This window comes from Mirounga angustirostris, unplaced genomic scaffold (assembly GCF_029215605.1).
Source record: "Mirounga angustirostris isolate CCGP_5_RB_7025 unplaced genomic scaffold, mMirAng1.0.hap1 SCAF_3, whole genome shotgun sequence".
NCBI lineage: Eukaryota > Metazoa > Chordata > Mammalia > Carnivora > Phocidae > Mirounga > Mirounga angustirostris.
In genome coordinates, this window is record NW_026991711.1 from 51612580 (window position 1) to 51634580 (window position 22001).

General features: G+C 46.5%; 1 protein-coding gene across 2 annotated transcripts; it reads left to right on the top strand.

Annotated features, from left to right (window-relative positions):
* The first annotated feature begins 7982 nt into the window (after positions 1 to 7982).
* On the top strand, positions 7983 to 21716 carry RGCC (regulator of cell cycle). 2 transcript variants are annotated; one of them, XM_045869520.3, is made up of 5 exons: positions 7983 to 8239; positions 8741 to 8926; positions 17442 to 17549; positions 20000 to 20062; positions 21340 to 21716. In XM_045869520.3, the coding sequence occupies exons 1-5, from the start codon at positions 8191 to 8193 to the stop codon at positions 21345 to 21347; spliced, it is 414 nt and encodes a 137-aa protein (XP_045725476.1). In that variant the 5' UTR covers positions 7983 to 8190; the 3' UTR covers positions 21348 to 21716. The 2 variants fall into 2 exon arrangements, with proteins under 2 accessions (XP_045725476.1, XP_064442118.1); XM_064586048.1 differs by lacking the exon at positions 7983 to 8239 and having other exon boundaries at positions 8246 to 8926.
* The last annotated feature ends 285 nt before the right edge of the window (positions 21717 to 22001 follow it).

The window sequence follows — 22001 nt, forward strand, 5'->3', positions numbered from 1 at the left end:
GCTGCCGAGCAGGGAGCCCGATGCGGGACTCGATCCAGGGACTCCAGGATCATGACCTGAGCCGAAGGCAGTCGCTTAACCAACTGAGCCCCCAAGCGCCCCTTTTTATTCATTCTTGATCTAAATTTTTTTTTTTATCACACATACATGCGTGCAACCATATAATGATTAGTTTTAATTGCTTATGACTTTTTTGGAGAAGATATTATGCCCTATATAATCTTCTGGGACACCGTTCTCATTTAGTTTTCTATTACCAAGATCATTACCAATCATTCATATTGTTGTAGCTGCTCTGAGTCATTCATCTTCGCTGCTATGTAGTATTTCATTGGGTGAACACACCAGCATTTATTTATCTGGCCTCCTGGACACTGGAGTTTAGGCTTTCACATTTCTTGCTGTGATAAAGAGAGCTGCAGTGGAGATTTTCACACATGGTTCTCTCTCCTGGTGCATACCTGGAGCTGTCTTCGGTTTATACCCAGGAATGGAATGTGGGTTGGTGGTAGGGTGTGGGAATGTTCAACGTTGCAAGACAATGCCAGACTATTCTCCAAAGCAGTTGTAACAACTTATGCTCTCACCAGCAACATGTTAAGGCATGGTATTGATCTGTCCTCTTCAGAACTTGGTGTCACCAGATGTCTTAATTTTTGCCCATCGAATGGATGTAAATTGGTATCTTTTGATGGTCTTCATTTGCACTTCCTAGATTATTTATGAGGGATTCAATAAATGGGACAGGAAAAAATGATTATCCATATGAAAAGTAAATCAGGTTCCTATCTCACATCAGACATGCAAATCAACTCCAGATGGATTAAGGATTCAAATGTCAAAAGCAAAACTTAAAAATTTTTAGAAGAAAACATGGGAAAATATATTTAGGTCCTGAGGGTAGGGGAGGATTTCTTAAACATTAGACACAAAAAAGCTCACTATAAAATGGAAATTGATGAATTTGACTATAATGAAATTAAAAACCTGTATTCATCAAAAGACATGTTAAAGAAGATGGAAAGATGAGCTGCAAACCAAGAGAAGATGTGTCACATACAATGAAGAATCTGTATCAAAAATATTTTAAGAATTCCTACAAATCAGGGAGGCCTGGGTGGCTCAGTCGTTAAGCGTCTGCCTTCGGCGCAGGTCATGATCCTGGGATCGAGCCCCATATCAGGCTCGCTGCTCCGCGGGAAGCCTGCTTCTCCCTCTCCCACTCCCCTTGCTTGTGTTCCCTCTCTCGCTGTCTCTCTCTCTGTCAAATAAATAAATAAAATCTTAAAAAAAAAAGAATTCCTACAAATTAGTAAGGAAAGGACAACAACTCAATAGAAAAACAGGCAAAAGAGGAAACGTATGAAGCTGATATGCATAAGGCAAACTCAATTTCCTTAATTTTGAGAAGCATCTTTTGACTAAAAACAGGAGAGTTTAAAAGCTACTATGGTCTTCGTCCAGGCTAAGAAAAAAATAAACATCTAGAAAAACACAATGTGCAAAGGGTCTGTACGACTAAACATTCCTCAAATAGTCCAGGAAAAGCAATTAAAACTAAAGGAAAGTAGAATATTTACTAATGTATTCTAAGTTTACTCTGATTTTGTTATTCCTGTTGCCTTACACATTGTTGGCACTCAACAATGGTTAATTAATTGATTGATTCACTGTGCCTGATTCTGTGTAAGCCTAACTTTGATTTCTTTCAGACTTGGAACAGATGGGCACATAGTTTTAAGACATTAATAAACATTATAAAACATGATCTTCTTTCTCTGAACTCTGTGCCTTGTTCGCTATAAGAATAAAGTATCCACTTGAAGGAAGAAATCAGATTTAATCTAAAAGGCATGGTATAGCTGTGCAAAGCCCAGACCCTGTGGTTGAAAACAAAGTGCTTAGTCGGCATTGCTAGGGAGAATCAGAGCACAAAAGAAGAGAATACCCCCAGGCCCCCTGCACAGCCGGACCTTGAAATCAAACAAATGTGCTTTTATAAAACAGGCACATTGTAAGGTGCCGTCAGAGAGCACTAGTTTGATAAAGGTGACATTTCCAGAAAGTAGGTACTTCTTTTGTATCAGATTGTTAACATGTGAGCTCATCATATTTTATTTACAATTTTTTATTTAGGAAAACAGCTCAGAATGGTCACACTTCTGAAGACTGGTCAGTAGGAGAGTATCTAAAGAAAATTGATTGATTTGCTAATACTGCCTGGTATTTTCTGCAGAAGCTATGCCCTAATTAGTATAATCTTTGTGTTGGTTGGTTGGTTAGAAATTACATACTAAAAGACTTAGAATTTTATATTTTCTTTGACCCAGCAATTTATGAATTTATTCTAAGGAAACAATCATGAATAAGCCTAAATATATAGTTACTAAAATATTGATCAAAGTATCATCTCTAAAAGTGAAAAAATGAAAACAATCTAAATGTGGAAAGTGGGGAATTGATTAAATTGTAATCTATGCACATAGCCATTAAAGTGATGACAAACAATATTCAAAGATATGGAAATTGATCTTATGGTCACAGGTTATCGAGCTGTATATAAGGTATGATCCTATTTAAAGCATATACACCAATGTGTGCCTAAAGAAAACAGACTAGAGAAATACACACCAAGCAGAAGAAGAGAAAAGGCAGCACAAATGAATAGAGGGCCACAGGACAGCCACAGAGCACAGACAGATTGGCAGAGATAGAAAGATTAGGAGTGAAAACACAAACACAGAAACAAACAAAAAAACTTAGGAAAATATTGGTTTGAAGGAATTAAAAAAAAAACATATGCTTGAATCAACTCTTAAGATAAGAAAACCAGTGAAGCTTGTGCGTAGTTGGTGCTATAACAGATTACCACAAACTTAACTGCTTAAGACCACAGAAATTTATTCTCTGACAGGTTTGTGTGTTAGAAGTCCAATAAGTGGGGGCGCCTGGGTGGCTCAGTCGTTAAGCGTCTGCCTTCGGCTCAGGTCATGATCTCAGGGTCCTGGGATCGAGCCCCGCATCAGGCTCCCTGCTCCGAGGGAAGCCTGCTTCTCCCTCTCCCACTCCCTCTGCTTGTGTTCCCTCTCTCACTATGTCTCTGTCTGTCAAATAAATAAATAAAATCCTTAAAAAAAAAAAAAAAAAAAAAGAAGTCCAATAAGTGTTCTCAGCAGGTCAAAGTCAAGGTCAAGTTGGCAGAGCTGTGTTCCTTCATGGAGTCTCTAGGGAAGAGTCTCTTTCCTTGCCTTTTTCAGCCTCTAACGACCACCCATGTTCCTTGGCTTGTTGTCCCTTCCTCCATCTTCAAAGTCAGCAATGCTCTATCATCAACCATTCATCCTTTGTCACATCTCCCTCTGACCACAGCCAGGAAAGCTTCCCTGCTATTAAGGACTTGAGTGATTCCGAGTTATCTCCCCATCTCAAGGTCTTCAACCTTCATCACATAATGGTCATTTGGCCACGTGATTATGGGGATTTGGACCTGGATATATTTGAGGGGCTGTTATTCTGCCAACTGCAGGACCCTTGTAAGCATAATATTTCTAAGATTCCTCCATGTTGTTGTGTGTGTCAGTAGTTTGTTCTTTCTATTGCTGAGCAGTATTCTGTTGTATGAACACATCACAGTTGTACATCTATTCTGTTGATGGATGTTTGGGTTATTACCAATGTTTGGCTACTATGAATAAAAATGCATTTTTAGGTTGTTTTCTATTTCTCTTGGGTAAAGATGTAAGAGAACTGCTAGAATGCAGGGTAATCCCATGTTTGACTTTTCACGTGTTAATCAGTCATTCATAGATCTTTTGTCAGGTGTGTGTTCAAGTATTTTGCCCATGTTTTGCTTTTACTAGGCTGCTTGCCTTTTTATTATTAGTTTGTGGATGGTTTTTCTATGTTCTAAAAACAAATCCTTTGTCAGATACATGTATTGCAATATTGTCTTTCAGTCTGTGGCTTGTCTTTTTCTTTTTGTAATGGTGTCTCTGATGAACAAAAGTTTTAAATTTTGATGAAGTCTGATTTCTCAAAAGAAGGTCAAGGAGAGACCTGGAGGTCAGAGTTTAATTTCACAGAGGAGGATTCCACAGGACTCTGAGGAGAAATGGTGAGGTGGTTAGGTGGATATTCAGGACAAGTTGTAAGGAGAGAGTGGTCAATGGTGTGAATGCGGAAGAGATGCCAATTAAGACAAAGAACTAGTGTTAAAAATGTAAGAAGTTGTCCTGTTTCAAAATCATAAGCTGCCTCAAGTCTTTTTCTGGAAGGAGACCTGTGGGACCAAATGACCTTTTGGAACCAGAAATGTGTGTAAATCCCAGCGTGAGGCTGTATGGTTAATTTAGGTTCAGGGCTGGTGAAATACAAGGCTCCCCACCCCTCCTCAGGAAGGAACAAGGTCACACTTGAACTGTGAGGTCACTTATCATCTTTGTCAGTATGGCCATATGGCCGGGACCATAGGAGCCCCTGGAGTAGGAAACGGAACAAGTCAAAAGGCTCAATGGACTACAGGTTTAACCTTTGCCTTTTGTCTGGTTCTACAGCAGGAGGAACACAGCAGTGGACTCATGTAAGCAATACGAGATAGGTAGGAGCATGTTAACTGAAGCATTGTCTGCGACAGAGAAAGACTGGAAACAAGCCAAATGTCCATCAACTGGAGAGTGGATAAATAAACCCTTCTGTAGTCACTTAGTGGAATTCGATTTGGCAGATTCAGTGAATAAACTCGATCTGTGTGTATCAACATATGTAAAGACAATGTTGAGTGAAAACAAAGCATGTTGCAGCACTAAAGTAGTTATGTAAATTTTAAAACCACATAAAGCATTACTATACATTTTTTTACATAAACATATAAACATAATTTCAGTACAAAAACATAGACTAGGAGGGTACTTACCAAATTCCTGGTACTGGTTGTCTCTGGGGAAGGAGGGGGCGAGGGCTGGAAAGGACAACCAAGGGGATATTGACCTTGTCTGTATTGTTCTATTTCTCTTATTAAAAGAAGCACAGGAAAAGGTGGTCAATTTAATTACTTATTAGGAAAATGTAAATGAAAGCCACAGGAAGAAGAAGGAGGAGAAGGAGAGGGAGGAGGAGGGAGTGGGGAAGGAGAGGGGTAAAGAGAAGAAGAATTGCAGTCAGGTACCAGACACAGTCACCAGAATGGCTAAAATTAACAAGTCTAACAATATCATATGTTGACACAAATACGGAGCAACTGGAATGCTCATACATTGCTGGGAGTGTAGATTCATTCGACCACTGTTGGTTTGAAAACCGTTTGTCAGTATCTTTGAAAGCTAAGCATATGCCTATCCCGTGATTCTGAAATGCCACTCCTAGGTATAAACCCAAGAGAAGTATGTGCCCCAAAAGAGATATACAAGGCTGTTCATGCAGCTTTGTTTATATTGGCCAATGACTAGAGATAATCAAACCAATTTGCTTATACTACTTCTAGATACATATCCTAGAGACTCTTTATCATGTCCACCAGGGGACAGGCCCAAGAATACTCATTGCAGAGCCACTTACAGTAGTGACAGCAACAACACCAAAATAACAATGCAGGTGTCCACCAGCAGGAGGATGGCTTAATACTGCAACAGTATAGATGAATCTCGAAGACATTATGTTAACCAAAGAAAGCCAGATATAAAAGAACACATACAGTGTGATTTTGTTTAAGGGTTTTCAAATGAGAAAACCAATACCTGGTAACAGAATTCAGAATAGGGGTTACCATAAGGGTTACTAATGGGGTGTTATTGACTAGAAAATGGCATAGGGATCCTTCTGGGGTGCTGACAAAACACTGCATCTTGATCTGGTTGGTAATCACGCAGGTGTATACATAGGTAAAAATTTATCAAACTGTACTCTCAAGATCTGTGTACTTCACTGTATGCCATTTTTGTATCAAAAAATATCCAAGGCAAAAATGACAATGTTAACATGTGTTAATTCTCAGTGTGGATACAGAGTACCATTACCTAATCCTCTATATTTTCCTGTATATTAAAATTTGTGATTAGGAAAGAGAGAGAGCAGTAGTCCTCCACAGCCAAAGTGACACCCATCCTGGAGGGGCCTTTTGCCCAGCCATGTCCCCCACGCTTGGGTGAGTTCCCTTACAAAGGAGTACAGATGACAACAACCAACCAACCTCTCCTAGTAGAGACAAGGCTATCTTCATTGTCACTCGCTCAGGAAATTGACACGGCTCCTAAAAAGTGGGGCTGTTTTGTAGGCTCTTCCGAAGGTCAGCCTGGCTGATTCTTCAGCTGACAGGGACTCGGAGCCATCCTGCATGACCTGGGCTGGGGTGTCCACCACCCTGCATCCCAGCCCTGGATAAGAAGGCAGAACTGCGTTTGGAAAGCAGCTCCCTGGCCTCAGTTTCCAGATTGGTTGCTGCTCTGTTAGCCCGGACATCACCATTGGGTGCCATGCAAGTTAAAGAGCATGAGGAAGGAAAGGAGAGAAAAAAAAAAGAATTTAAAAGGGAGGTGGGAAAGGTGCCTGGGTGGCTCAGTCGGTTGCCTTCATGATCCCAGGGTTCTGGGATCGAGCCCTGCTTAGGGTGCAGCCTGCTTCTCTCTCTCCCTCGGCCTGCCACTCCCCCTGCTTGTGCTCTCTCTCTCTAATAAATAAATAAAATCTTAAAAAAAAAAAAAGGAGGTGGGGAAAATAAGAAAAAGAGATAAAATGAAAGATGCTTTGCCTTGTCCCTTCAAGAACCTGGGTGATCTGCTTTCCTACTTGGAGCCTTACAGTTCTTCACCTTACAGGTGGAGGAAGGGAGGGTGTGGTGAAGCCCAAAGTGGCTCTGAAACCAAACAGACCTGCCTTTCCATCACTGGAACTGGACTGGCAACCTACTTAATCTCTGGTGCCTCAGTTTCCTCACCTGTGAAACTGGCAGTAATTCCACCTGTCAGGATCGCTGTATGGGCTGGAAATGGTGCATGCCAGAACCTGACCCAGGAGGCTCTTGATAACCAGGGTAAGGTGCCTCTCTTCCCTCCCAGGCCAGTTTTGTGGGTCAGAGACCCTGGCAGCCTTGTCCAATAGAACTTTCTGCGATGGTGGTCGTTGAGGGCTTAATATGTGTCTGGTGAGCCTGAGGGACTTGAGGTTTTCATTATCTTCTATTTTAGTTGCCTTACATTTGCATAGCCACCTGTGGCTAGTGGCTGCCTCCTGGGACAGTGCAAGGAGAGTCATTCGGACCATGACTGGGTCCCTCGCGAGACGGCTGGGCAGGGTTGCCCATTGGTGCGGACACTGAAAGGCGCTGGGTATGCACCGCATCTACGCCGTAATTTCTTTCCCTGACAAAAACCCCTCCGGAATAAAGTGACGCAAGACCCCCTGGCAAGAAAGCCCAGGACAGAGTCAAATTCCGGGCTCTCGGATGGGAACAGTTAAGGCTTGTAACCGCGTGGACTCCACGAGTTCTGTCCCTCTCATCCTCTACCCTCTCCACTCCGTCTGCCACAATCCGTAAGTCCCCTGGGGAAATGCGGTGGGGACGCGGGAGCCTCCCTCTGCGTGTGTGACACCCGTCTGGGCCTCCCAGGGCTACTTTAGGCTTCGCAGCAAACCCCAGAGGCTCAGCTCGTCCACGTCACAGATGCGGAAACTAAGGCTGGAGGAGTAAAGGGCACGCGGCAGGAAGCGCGGGGGAGCTCCGGCCCAATCGTAAACTCTTCGGGGCTCTGCTGGCGACAGAGACACTTCAGCGAGTCGGGTTGTCAGGGCGCGCGGGCGAAGCGGCGAGTAAATATTTGGGGCTGTAACCCGGGCTCCGGCAACGCACAGTCACTGCGGTCCCGCGGCGGGCGCGTGGCGGGGGCGGCGCCTGAGGGACAGGGGCGTCCCCGGCGCCTCGGCTGGCGCACGCCCGCCGGCCCCGCCCCGGCCCGCCTCCGCCCGCGGCTATAAGACGGCGGGGCTGGAGGGTGGCGGCGGCGCGAGACGGGGCGGCGTGCGCTCCGTGCGGGAGGCGACGCGGCGCGAGCGCGGCCCGGCGAGCGAGACCCGCAGGCCGGGAGCGCGGGCGGCAGAGCGGGCGCCGCGCAGCTGCGGCCTCGGCGCGAGCGGCTGCACCGTCCCCGGGCTCAGCACCCCGCCGGACCCTCCGCCGTGCGCGCGGGGCCGAGCCCGCCCATGAAGCCGCCCGCCGCGCAGAGCAGCCCCGCGGCCGCCGCGGCGGCAGGTGAGTGCGGGGCCCTTAAAGCCCTGGCCCTTCAGAAGAAAGGGGGTCCCGGGGCGTCCCCTTACCCGCCGGACCCTGCCCCTGGCGGGTTCGGGCGTCCTCCCCGCGCCGGGCTGGGGTCCTTACCGGGCGCGTCCCGACCCAGTCTTCCCACCGCCACGCGTTCGCACGCGCCCCCGGGGGGACGAGCGTGGGGACGAGTCCCCGAGGGCGCGTGGGAAAGTGTTCCGCTGCGTCGATTAGCTGGGTGACCTTTGGTCGGCACCCTCACACGGCGGAGGCTCGGTTTCCGTGTCTCTGAAATGGGCCGGATAATAGAACCGCTGCGGGGGCTGGTTGAGAGCATGCAAAGAGAAGTAACGGGCCGCGACAGCGGGGCCGTCACTCGGCACGCGCGCCGTGAATGTTAGCTATCCTCGGGGATGGTGGCGGCCCCCTCCTGGCCCCGGGGCGCGATGGCCGCGCCGCCCCGGCACCTGAGCCCGCCATCCCTGTCCCCAGCCCCGGCCCTGGACTCGGCGGCCGCCGGGGACCTGACGGATGCGCTGTGCGAGTTTGACGCGGTGCTGGCCGACTTCGCGTCGCCCTTCCACGAGCGCCACTTCCACTACGAGGAGCACCTGGAGCGCATGAAGCGGCGGAGCAGCGCTAGCGTGAGCGACAGCAGCGGCTTCAGCGACTCGGAGAGTAAGTGTGGCCCCAACGGGGAAAGTGCCGGAGCCCGGGGAACTCCCAGTAAGGAGCACTGGGGACTCGGGTCTCAGTGTGCTGATCTGTAAACCGAGGGGTGGGGCCCAGCGAAGCGAGCCCAAGGCACCGAGCCGTCCTAGGACGCCCGCGGCGGGGACAAGACCCCCGGGGCTGTGGCTCAGAGGCTCTTGGAGGGCCAGCTGGTCTACCTGCCGCCTGCAGGTCTCCAGAAGGCAGGGGGGTTTCAGCAGCTTGCCTTGACCCAGCCAGACGGGACTCCTGGGACCTAAGCCAGGCTTTCCCACAGTTACCTCTCCTGCCGTCCCCTGCCCTTTTCTCTCTCTCTGCAGTCATTTTTTCAGAGTGTGTGGGGCAAGTGCCACAGGAAGGGGGGTGGAGGGAGACATGGGAGGGCACAATGCTGAAAAATTTGTGACACCAGGAAAGGTTTCATAAGCTGCTGTTCTTGGGATTTTTGAAATAACTTCTTGCATTATTTTCTTCTGGCTCTGAGCTCCCAGACTTTCTGCTGCACGGCGTGCAGTTTTCAAAGACTCTGGCGCAGTGGAGTTCCAGTGTTTTAGAAAGGGCCCCTGTTTCTTCAGGCAGGTCCCACCACCGGGACTGCTGGCTTCCACACCGCCCCCCACCCCCGCTCGGGCTGGAGAGGGAGCCAGAGAGCAGATGGAAATAGAGGTGCCTCCTGGCCGCTTTTCTCATAACGGAGACTGACTACCCCTGGGTCTCTTTGTCTTAAACAACCTTGCAAGGAGTGAGGCAGTTTTTTTTGAGGATCAAATGGTCTGTAAGGATTATAGACATCTGTTTAGGTGTCAAACAGCAAATTTGGTGACTTATTATGTGATTGTTGGTTTTCAAATTCTGGATGACTTACTATTTTTCAAAGTGAACTTTTCTGAGTTATTCTTGAGACTTCATTGCCTGGATGGGTTACCAGCATGAATGTCACTCCCTTTGCTGCCCTTGACTCTGGAAGTGAAAGCAATGACACAATGACCTCTTCTTGTGACTCTCTTCTTTTGAAATCTGAAGCTCTTCTTTGTTTCTGGGAAAAGACGCAGTCCCAGACCTCAACATGAGCTGTCCTCCTGAAAATGAATAAAGGCACTCGTCACCCTGTCCAGGGTTTGAGTCAGAAACCTGGGGTCCCTCTTGACTTTCCTTGGCAGCCCTGCCCAAGGGTTAGATTTAATTGCAGCTTTTGAGGTGGACAGGAATGGAATAGTGTGCTGTTAATTTTCTGTTTTGTATTTTTGGACTTTATGGGTAATGACTGGACCGCTTATTTGCAATTTCAAAGGGAAATATAAAAACTTTTTAGATTTGTCTCAATATCTGTGGCCAAGCTTAACTATGTCTCCTTCTGCTGGGGCATGGAGCAAGTTATTTATCAAGTACCAGTTCTCTCCCCCACCGGAAAGAAAGCTGGGACAGTCTGTCCAGTGCCGCGCTATTGCAAAGAACAACTCCTTTCTAAACCACAGCCGCAGTTGGCTAGACTATGGTCTGAGCTGGCCCATCATATGGGTGATTGCAGTTCCCTCGGGGTAGGATTTCAGATTGGAGATCTGTTTTCAGGGGCCTCAACGAGAAGGCACTCAGAAACACATTATTAATGATTTGGGGGGAGATATTTGGAATATTCTATAGTTTCTCTTGGGGGGGTGGTGGCGTGTGTGTGTGTGTGTGTGTGTGTGTGTTTTGCTTTCTGCTTTTGTTGTTAATTGTTACGTGGACCCTTAGTTTGGTGGCTAGAGGAGTAATGGGGATGGTATAAAGAAAACTCAGATGACAGCAGTCTTCCTTATAAATGTGTAGTTTGTTCCCCATAAGACTGGTTAGAAATAGTGTTGGCAGAAGCAGCGTGTATCCAAATAGTAATTTCTTGAGGAAGCATAGTGTGCTTAACTGCCACCAAGAACTGAGCACAAACATTTATTAGACATATTTGTCTGTTCAGTGCTTTTCTGAGGCAGAGAATGTTTGAAAGAGGTGGATCCTACTGAGATTTAGGCCACCAAAAGGGAGACCTACCAGGATAATGATAACAAGAGCAGCTCACTTTTACCAAGCCCTTACTAGGATTATTGTTATTATTTATTAGCTCTTACTAGTAGTGATCTCTTCGCTGTGCTTTAAATGTGTTATCTCATAGGACCTCTACCACAGTCCTATAAGATAGGCACTATTATCTCCATTTTTCTGATAAGAGAGCAGAACCACGGGGGCCCTCTCTTAAGACCTTGCTCTTGTCACCATGGATGGTTAGCAGGAATGGGAACTAGGTCCTCAGGAATAGACTTGAAGTCCTGTTGGACCCGAATCACAATCAATAGTGGTTGTGTCTGAGGGTGTCTCTTCAAGGCAGTGGTCATCTGGCCGGGTCAGTGGGGTCCAGACTGAGTTCTGTCAGAGTCCTGGGCAATAGCTGGGCCTCAGTTTCTCTAGCTGTGAAATTGAAAGGATGCTATTTAGTAGTGCTAGTCAAAACAGCCATAAGCTCATGGTTAGGAAGAAAAAATTTGCTCTGTTTCATGCTTTCAAGAAAACATTAAAATGCATACGCCAGGCTCTATTACATAGATCAGATACATTTGAGCCGGTGTCTTGCATGGAAATGTTACATATGAGCTATGTACCTTAATTCTCACTCTGCCTTCCACCTACTGCTCTTTCACTCAGAAAATGTACAGCCACCTTACAAGATTACTCAAAGCAGCAATTCTGTTTTTTGAAGAACCCTTCCTTGGGGGCGCCTGGGTGGCTCAGTCTGTTAAGCGTCGGACTCGATTTTAGCTCAGGTCATGATCTCAGGGTCGTGAGATTGGGCTCCGTGTGTGGGGCTCTGTGCCGAGCATGGAGCCTGCTTAAGATCCTTTCTCTCCCTCTCCCTCTGCCCCTACCCCTTCCCACTAAAATAAAAAAATTAGGGTTGCTTGCATCCAAAGAAGAAACATAAACATCCCTTCCATCCAAAGAAGCAAATTACTTAGATAGAAGAATGTGCATTTAAAAAGAAATACTCCCTGTTCCCACTTACAGGGGGTCCTCCAGAGATGTGAAGAGAACCAAAATGAAAATTGCAAGATAACGCCACATGATGGGTGGAATTCAGATGGGGGCTGATCAAAACAGGCTTGTTCCTTCCCCTAAGACTTGGGTCCAACATGTCATCTCAGACACTTTGGTGGGAGCTGTTTTAACGTCGGCAGTAAAAGGGCAGTGTAATTAGGAGCCAGGGCAGTGTTGTTCAACCTTGATCCTTAGAGGTGCTCCAGAGGTTGTAAACTTCTTTGGTTTGAACTTAATTAAAAATATATATATACTGTTTTTCAGTATTTTCAAAACTGTAAATGCACACCATGATTCCTCAAATACGCTTAATGAAATTTTAACTCATGATTACAAAGTTTTAACCAACGTGTTGTTTCCACCGAATGATTTTATGCAAAGTTTATAATATTAACTTGAACTTTAAAAAAGGTGGTAGGAACTTCTCTCTTGGCTGTGTTGGGGTTTCGCACACCTTTTTCCTTTGAAGTGGGCGGATGGGGGGTGCGAGTGTTTTGCTACTTAACGGGAAGGATCCGAAGGCTCCTGTGTATGCGAGGGATGTTGTGATATTGTAGAGCCGTTTCAGGGAAAGAGGAACTGGCTTCTTTAGCATGTGCAAGACCAGAAAATTTGTCTGTCTTTGCCTAGAGTCTTCCAGCTTGTGCACCTGCTGGACCTGGGTGCCAGCATGACAGGTAGCGTATTGGCTGATCTGGCATAGGAACTCCAGAGACTGGAATCCGAACTTGTTCAAGCCAGGAGAGAATGCCAAGTTCAGAGCCCCCAGGGTGCCCTGGCATGGTGGTAGGGGTTCCAGGTGGGGGGCGGGGCTCACTCTGACGGAGACCTGGAGAGGTGTCGAGGGCGGCCGAGCAGTGCCAGAAGGGAAGCTGGGGTGATAGTCTTGAAAGGAGATTCACGCCCCGCCCCCGCACGCCCCCCCCATTCCCTGTGGCAAAAGGGAAACAGGTCCAAGGCTTTCTTTTTCCCAGTTAATTACTATAGTTTGCTTGTCTTCAACGTGTGGGATTGTTCTATATTTACAGGAGCTCTGGGCAAGGCTTACCGTCTGTGGCTTTCCTTCCCTCTGGAGTAGCACATGTCGGCGCTAACCCTAAATTACCTTTCTCCCCACCCCCAAGCTCAAAAAGCACAACTACCTTTCAAACAAGCTTCTATTTTTACAGCTGAGTTTCTCAAGCTGTGTGGGTGAGCACTAAAGTTGGATGTTTGTATATTGAATATGCTGACATTTCTTGAGCTGGTGTCTTTAACTTGGTCCCTGAGCTTGAGGTTCCTGGCTTCGGCTGGCCAAGTTGACTTGCCAAGGACATTTCTGATGGGGCTTTGAGATGCTCATGAGATGGGGCTTTAGAGCTGATTGAAGTAGATGCTGTGGAGCCCTGAAATATCTAGTCTTATCACCTGCCAAGGTTCCCCAAATCATCCCCGTATGTGCCCCTGGAACCCCTGTTAATAACAGCACCTGATATTGGGGCGGGGCGGTCATACATTAAAACGCTATCAGCCAGCAACACGTTGCTGTCATTTTATCAGACTGACTGGCCGTTGTTTTGCAAGGGATAGAGTTCCAGAGGAGTGAAAAGAACAGGAAGTCAAACTTTCCTTACCTTCTCATCTACCACAATGCCTTCCATGAGATCTTCACGGAGGGTACTTAATAAAAGTCCGTGGAGTGAAATCTTATTGGATAAAAGGAAGCGAGGTCTAGAGCTTGGGCTCCTCCTGTGTTGGTGGCTTGTTTTAGGGAGGTTTCCTCTCAGGTGCCTCTGAAGATAAGCTTCTCTTAATTAAGAGTTTTGCTACTCTCTGAGGGAGTGGAGGAAGCCTGGCCCCAGAATCTTGATGGTTACTATTCTCTGTGGCGACCTCTCCTCTCCTGGACATGTCATCCTCCATTTCGCCAGGAACTTTAGAATAAAATCATGAAAACCATAGGAATCATACATGGAGTGCCTCATTACTATTCCCCTTCTGCTGCAGAGGAAACTGAGGCTCAGAGATGAAGTGATTTTCACAGGGTCACACAGCTGTCACGGCCTCCCATCCTGAACGTCTCTACCGTGGCAGCTTCTGCTGGGCTTCCTAGTAGCTTTGGGCTTCTGGAAGTTGCTTTCTTCATGAATGACGTGTGTACAGTATCACCACAGGGTGGAACTAAACTGGGGACAGGTTTGGCTCAAGGATGCTGGGGGTTCATTTCCTGTTGATGGTTGAATATCTTGGAGCCTGGAGTCAGGTCTGGCTCAGATTGTGCGCTGAAACTCATGGAGAGAGAGAGGAATCGAGGTGTGGCAATGTGCCGGTGTGACGTGTGTGTGTGTGTGTGTGTGTGTGGTTGGGGAGGTGTAAGGGGAGAGGGGAAATGGGGAAGGGAGCACTTGCTATGTTGACATGCCTGTGTGCGTGTGTTTATATATAGATACTGTAACCTAGTATTTTTTTCTCTCCCTCCCTCATTGGGGGAGTAGCATGAGTTCATTAGCCGTAAGAGAAACTTCTGATTATTTTAAGTTTGGTTTGCAGCCAAATTTATTAGGCAAGTAACAGCCGGTTTGTCTATATATTTTCTAAGTTTGAGGAAAATACTTGGATCAAAAAGGCATTTTCACACCAGGTTTTAAAGGCCAAGAGGTCCACTGTGGCAATGTCCTGGTCCTATGACTCATTCTCTACAGAGTTTCAAAACCACCTGAGTGACCCGGAGTTTTTCCTGAGTCCTCATTTTGCAATAGCCTTTTCCATGTTGACATTTCTTCCCTGAAAACTCAATGACATTAGTCTACTTGTCTGTGAGGAAAAACAAATTGTGTGTGCGTGTCTCCCCCACCCCCACCCCCGCCTCCTCCAAAGGATGAGTATATGTGGCTGGGAAATTGTTGAGTTGGAGCAGAAGAGAGATGAAGTCCAAAGTCAAGGCTAGGGCTGGTAGTGCAGGGCAGGGTGGAGTGAGGTGTGATGGCAAAACTGGATCTCAAGGACTGACTGCTTTGGGGAGATAGAGACCAGAGGTGTGGCCACTGAAGTCTGGGCCAGCAAGTCTCTGGGCTGGGCACTCTGGGCCAGGGATGCGGGCGATGCTCTCTAGTGTCCTTCAGAACCAAGATTATGTGCCAAATGCCTCATATCCCTTCCTTCTGGCTCAGGGGTCTGGGCACGAGGTCGGCCTCCCCGGGGGCCCTCTCTGGTTTCCCTGCCTCTAAGTCTTACCTCATCTTTTCCCTACAAGTTTCTCAGGTTCTATTTGTGGCAGTTCTCCTCCCTATTATGGGGTGACACACAGTAATGCTCTGCTGTAGGTCTGCAGCAGATGTGACCACTTTCTTGTATGTAAGGGAAAGGCTTTCCCTTGAGAAAATCCAGACTGCTCTAGAGGTAGGCTCAGCTGACAAAGGCAGAAAGGCTTCCCCAGCTGAGTTCCATGGAGTGCAAGTGTCCTGAGAAATATTAACTTGCTGCCATGAAAATTGTGTCCCATAGTTAAATTTGAGAAATAAGGCCAAGCTGGTTTATCATAAGACTTCTCAGGGACCTTAAAGTGGGAGGACACAGGAGGAATCTTGAGGGGTGCTCAGTGTTTCTCAAACTTAGTTGATTACATGGTTCTTCTTTCCAAAGGACCAGTGTTCTGAGGAATATATTTTTGGGGAAGTACAAGAATGAGGTTTGGTATTTTGGATCTTAGTAGGTGTTCATCATCAAAGCCCTGAAAAGTGACTGTGGTCCTTTTAGGTGACTTGGGCTGGACCTCTGAAGGGAGAAAAAATCGGGAAGGTTGGGCATGTTTGGAAGAGTGGACAAGATGAGTGTGTAGGTCAGGAAGACGAGATGGCGCTGGGGCCACCTGGTCAGAGGAGGGTGGGAGGAAAGGAAGCTGGGTGTCGTGCCTGAGAACCTGAAGCAGCCTTTTTAGGGATGAAGCTGAATTCTTTTGGGATGAGAAACCTCTGGTTGTGAAAACCCTTTTTCTTCTGAGTATATCTATATTCTGAGTATACCTGCAACTTAATTCAGGTTCACTTTAAGTTATGGAGACCAAAGAAAGATGTTTTTGCCTCCTCCTGAGTTGGACGTCCCTGGATTGAAGTGGTGAATCCCAAAGAAGAGTAGAGTCCTGGCCAGGCCCTCTTGATTCAGCTGCCCTCTCTCACCTGAAGAGCCTTTCCAGAGCTCATCTCTGCCACAACCATGGCTGGTTTTGTGTTTTGCTTTAACCAGGAAAGCTGTTACTTTGTGACCTCACAGGCCACATCCTGCTTCGGCTGGCTGCTCTGCCTTTGAGCCCTTTGAGTGGGTGCAGCTCAGCCACCAGCTCCCTTCTTGTGTCACGGCCACATGGCTGGGCTGGCCGTGGGTTGGTTTCCTCCTTCTTGGCAGGGTCTAGAGAAGTAGACTCTCAGAACTTAAGAGCTGGAAGGGACTTGAAGGATTATGAAGCCTTCCCATTTTATTGGTGGCTAAGCTGAGGCTCACAGATACTGTCTTGCTCAAGGGCGCCTGAGTCCCTAAGTAGCTGAGCTGGTTCCCTTGACTCCCAGTGCAGCCCTGCTCCTGGGACCTTGCCTTGCTCTTGCCCTGGTCTTTGGGGGTATGACAATAGAGGGAGCCACAAAATCACTCAAAGTGTCTGTAATTGACAACCTCTAGAAGAAGTATTTATCTCTGACCCTCTAGCTTATCCCTAGAGTGAGTGTAGGTTCTCAGGAGAACCATGACAAAGACTCTCTTGAGCAGCCAGGAAGGATTATTATTATTCTTTTTTAAACATTTCTTCAAAAGATGTATTTATTTTAGAGAGAGAAAAAAAGAGGGGTGGAGGGGTGGAGGGAGAGAGAGAATCTCAAGTGGACTCCCCGCTGAGCATGGAGCCCGGCACAGGGGCTCGATCTCACAACCCTGAGATCAAGACCTGAGCTGAAATCAAGAGTCAGTTGCTTAACCGACTGAGCCACCCAGGCACTCCCAGGAGGGAGGATTATTAACTAATGGGAACAAACCTTGTATTTGTATTTTAGGGAATTCAGAGGGCAGAAGGGACATTTTTTAGGAAAGAGGATTCTTTAGGTCTAAAATCCCAAACACCCCGAGTCAGCCAAGTATTGGCTTGGTTGTCAGTTAGACACCTGGACAGTGGGCTCCTCTGTGTTGCAAAGGAAGCTGATCTGGTCATGAGCATCCTATCTCACTCTCCATTTGTTAGAGAAGCAAGGCCCCTGGTGTGCATGACACACACACACACACACACACACACACACGCACATTCCCCTGCCTCAAGTCATTTCGGGGGCATAAATATAAAATCTGGAAATCAACCTGTTTTCTTTACAACTTTGCTCCTTTTAGAGAGGAGCTGTTGGTTATCAATAGATGTGGCCTGAAAACCACCTTGAATGAGTTACTTTTTCTTTCCTGAAAGGTGCAGATTCACTCTACAGGAACAGCTTCAGCTTCAGTGATGAGAAACTGAATTCTCCAACAGATTCCGCTCCGGCTCTGCTCTCGCCGGCTGGCACTCCTCGGAAAGGTAGGCTCATTAGCTGGCGTGGGAGCTTTTTGGCTTCCTTACGGCCTTCCCCTCTCTGCCTTTCCTCTCCTCCCCCTTATCCCTGACCAATCTTCCCCAAACGTGTGAAACAAATAGAACTAACATCCTCACACGGGACAATGTGAAGTGCAATTTGTTCTTTCTCAAGATTCTGATCAGTGTGAAAATGAATCAGATAAATGGGGGGTGGGGAAAAGAATCCAAATTCGCAGGGAGAGAGAAAACCTATATTTCCAGCCTCTGTTTTCTCTCACATGGTGTAATCAAGACTGCCAAATGACAGTGCTCTCTCCCGGACTGGTTGGTTCTAGAATTGAAAACTCAGCAGCAGTTAGGCTTTGCAGAAAGTGGGATTCTTTCCTTTTTTTTTTTTTTTTTTTTTTAAAGATTTTATTTATTTATTTGACAGAGAAAGAGACAGCGAGAGAGGGAACACAAGCAGGGGGAGTGGGAGAGGGAGAAGCAGGCCTCCCGCTGAGCAGGGAGCCCGATGCGGGGCTCGATCCCAGGACCCGGGGATCATGACCTGAGCCGAAGGCAGACGCTTAACGACTAAGCCACCCAGGCGCCCAAGTGGGATTTTTTTCTTAACTAGTTGACCAACACTTTCAGATTACCAATTTAACAATTAAATGGGGTCATCCTCATGAGACAAGCAATGATCTAACATGATTTAAAATAGCAGCCCCAGCCTGGCTCTACTGTGGTATTAATAGACCTAAAAAAAGTTTTTAAAGATGCATGAGCAGTTTCTTATTTTTTGGAACTTGTCAAGTGTCTCTAGCTAGAGAGCTGAATGTTCTGTTGTATTGGACAAGTGCCCTTTTGAAAACAAAAGGAGTTTTTTTCCTCAAGAAACATTATACTGCTGAAAATAGTTGCAGAATGCAATAAAAATGGAACACAGTTAAGAAAGACATAGGAAGATTCTATTACTTTTCTCACTCCTGGCATTAAGGAGGAATTTCCCTCTTTTTCAAAAGAGTGATTTTTAAATTCTCCTCTCAACTGAGCAGTGTTAGCACCAGCCAGTGGGATCTCTGCCATTGTCCAGCTCCTTGTGGGTAGAACGGAGCTATTGAATTCAGAGAGAGAGAGCAGTCTAGGAAGTGACTTCAAACGTGCCCAGATTTGCTACCTGATCCTCCAGAGATAGGAATTAAAGACAGAGAAAAAGCTCTAGTGGCAAATTAACTCTAAAAGCTAAGAACAGGGGCGCCTGGGTGGCTCAGTTGTTAAGCGTCTGCCTTCGGCTCAGGTCATGATCCCAGGGTCCTGGGATCGAGCCCTGCATCGGGCTCCCTGCTCCGCGGGAACCCTGCCTCTCCCTCTCCCACTCCCCCTGCTTGTGTTCCCTCTCTCGCTGTGTCTCTCTCTGTCAAATAAATAAATAAAATCTTAAAAAAAAAAAAAAATAAAAGCTAAGAACAAGGAGCTATTTGTAGCCAGCAAGGGTTAATTAATAAAACTATCCAGGAATGCATTTCAGAGAAGGCATGAATGATGAGCTCTACAGGGAAACGTGTATATCTCAGGATACAGAGGGAACAAAAGCAAGATAAGGACCTGTTGCCTTGTGCGGCCACCTGGATGGGATGGGGCTGTCCCGGACCCGGAAGCCTCACGTTGCCTTCCCCGTACCATTTTGACAAAGCACGGTGGCTCTTCGTTAACATTTCATCCTGGAGGGACTCAGAGCGGCAGTGTTGCCCTGGGGTGATAGCACAAACAAGAACGGGTCAGAGGTGAGGCAGAGCGGGCAATTGACTCTGGGTGTCCGCTCTGCACAGTGCCATGCTTACCGAATATTTTTTGATAGATAATTCATATCCTACATAATCAAAAAATCAAAACTTTATTTTTTAGAAAACTTTTTTTTTAAAGATTAAAAAAAAATTTATTTATTTTAGGGAGAGTGAGCCAGAGAGAGAGAGAGAGAGAGACAGCACAAGTGGGTGGGAGAGGCAGAGGGAGAGGGAGAAGCACACTCCCCACTGAGCAATGAGCCCGATGTGGGACTCGATCCCAGGACCCTGGGATCATGACCTGAGCTGAAGGCAGATGCTTAACCGACTGAGCCACCCTGGCGCCCCCAAATCAAAACTTTTATCTTCTCCCCTAGCCCCTCACTCCCCCTGCCCTTTTAAGGTAGTGAAGGGAGATTCTCCTTCCAGGTTGTTGGGGTGGGGGTGGCTGGAGGGCTGATGAACTGAAAAAACAAGAAGGAGACTTTTAGGTGAATCTTCAGAATCAGTGTCTGAATTGACTATAAGAAACACCAGAGCAGACACTGAGGGTTGGTATAGGACACTTGAAAATAATGTCTCTGTAGATGCAGGGATGCGAAATGGGGTCACATAATCCTGGGAACCAAGGGCGGCATGAGCTGTCGTTGATATGGAAACTGAAGGTCGATTCTTGTTTTTCAGCCAAACTAGGAGACACGAAAGAGCTAGAAGACTTTATTGCTGATCTTGACAGAACATTAGCAAGTGAGTACATGCCTGGTATTTAAAAAAAAAAAAAAAAAAAATCAAACAGAAAACCAACCAACACTGCTGGTAAAGTGCCATAATATTTACTACCTTGCTTAGGGGCAGGAAGTTACATCATCAGGCTTCTTTGGGTTCCAAAACAGAACCCTAGTGGCTCGGAAAGAAATTCTGAGGATAATCTTGCGTTCATGTAGATCGTGTGTCTTTCCAAAGGGTGAGAACGGGCCACCAGCAAACAATGACATTTTGTTTGAGAAATGCAGAGCAGTTGTTAGAGCAAGATGGGAATTTTACCACCACGATGGCCCGGCAGGCTTTTCAGAGGAGAAATGAGCCAACTGACCACAAAAGCAACATGCTAACAAGCCAGGCGGTTCCATCCCATGGGCCAGGGAAGTCCTCCCAGGTTAGATCCAGGGGCTTGGGGAGGTCTGACTTCTAGAGGGTCCCAAAAGAAAGAATTGGCCTGGGGAGACCCTGTAACCAAAGGCCCACGCCAATCAGTGAAAGACCTGGGTTAAGTACACACTACCTTGTTTACCATTTGGCATTTGCACTAATGGTACCCCTTTTGTGTGACCGAAAATGTGGGGAACTGAAGATATCAGACCATAACTACAGCGTCGGGAGGGGAGGGGCCTCCAGAAGATGGGGCCCTGAGATTCAGTCTACCCCCTGTGTTTCAAAAGGAAAGGACTGCAAGAGCCAGAAGGATCAGCTAGAGCTTCCGGGGTAAAAGTTTCAGCAACTCTACTCTTGGCAATCACAGAGCAGAAGAATTTTGTCCTAGCCCCTTAATTTTTCAACCAAAGAGTTGATTTTCCCTAAGAAATATTTTATGCTATACTCTGCTAAACAGCCAGGTCAAACCTGAAAAATGAGATCCAAAGCTGGTTATTTAAAAATGACTCTGTTCCCAACACTGAGACCTAACTATCAGGTGGAAAGTCCTTGTGTATTTTCTATTTATTGGAGAATTTTATGGCCCATTCTCTTCCATGCGGTACCATCCCACATCAGAAGACCAAGGCCTGTTTTGACAGAGATTATGGTAATTACAGCACAATTTGTATGAGACCCATCCATGGAACAAGCCTGCCTACTTCATGGAAATTGCAGCTGGCTGCCCAGTTGTACCAGTTAATCAGACATAGATTACGTGGGAAGCCTGCCGTTACGTTTGGTGCTTTCATGCCTGTGATGGTGTCATCTGGTTAAGCAGAGGCGCTGGAAACTTCTGTGAGTGGATAACCTTATTTATCTCTTCTTTACAGGCATGTGAAACAAGGAGAAGCTCTGGGTCCTTTCATCATAAGGGAGAAGCTTCGGAAAGCTCCAAGGACCTGGTAAAATGAGAGCAGACAGAGATGAGCGCTCACCTGCCACCAGGCCATTCTCAGGCTTGTCCTAACACCAGCCTTTGAGATCATCTCTGGGCAATTTAGACAGTGACACTGACTTGGTTTACCAGCTTACAGCTTATTAGAACAGATGATCCACGCTAATATTCTATTTTCTCTCAAAACCTAGCTTTCCTGTAATTTAAAGTGCTTTTGTGAACATATTTGTAATTAATTATATATAGTTGGAAACAGTAATATGCTTTTCCCAGTATAATATATTTTTGTATGCAAATAAAATTTGAACTAGAGTCTGTATTTTTGTTAACTTCTTTTTTTTCCCCTTTATTTCTTTCAGTGTATTCCCAGTCAAATAATATTCTGGTGGGAATAACACACCTCTTGACATCTAACAAGGGCCTTGGGTGCCGCCACGTTGCTCTAGACAGTAGGCTGGTGAATTTAAGGGTCACTTTGAAGATGCTTCAGTACTCCAGAGGCGAAATGTTGGCATATGATTCGTGGGAAATTTTAATTTGAGGATTGTAGAGTTTTTTAGTGAGGTATAGTTGACATACAATATTATATTAGTTCCA

Excerpts from the sequence above, each read along its gene's own strand:
- RGCC (XM_064586048.1), top strand. The coding sequence starts at position 8,662 with ATGGTGGCGGCCCCCTCCTGGCCCCGGGGCGCGATGGCCGCGCCGCCC. Across the intron at positions 8,927-17,441 it reads CGGCTTCAGCGACTCGGAGA|GTGCAGATTCACTCTACAGG; the intron begins GTAAGTGTGGCC and ends CTTTCCTGAAAG. Across the intron at positions 17,550-19,999 it reads GGCTGGCACTCCTCGGAAAG|CCAAACTAGGAGACACGAAA; the intron begins GTAGGCTCATTA and ends CTTGTTTTTCAG.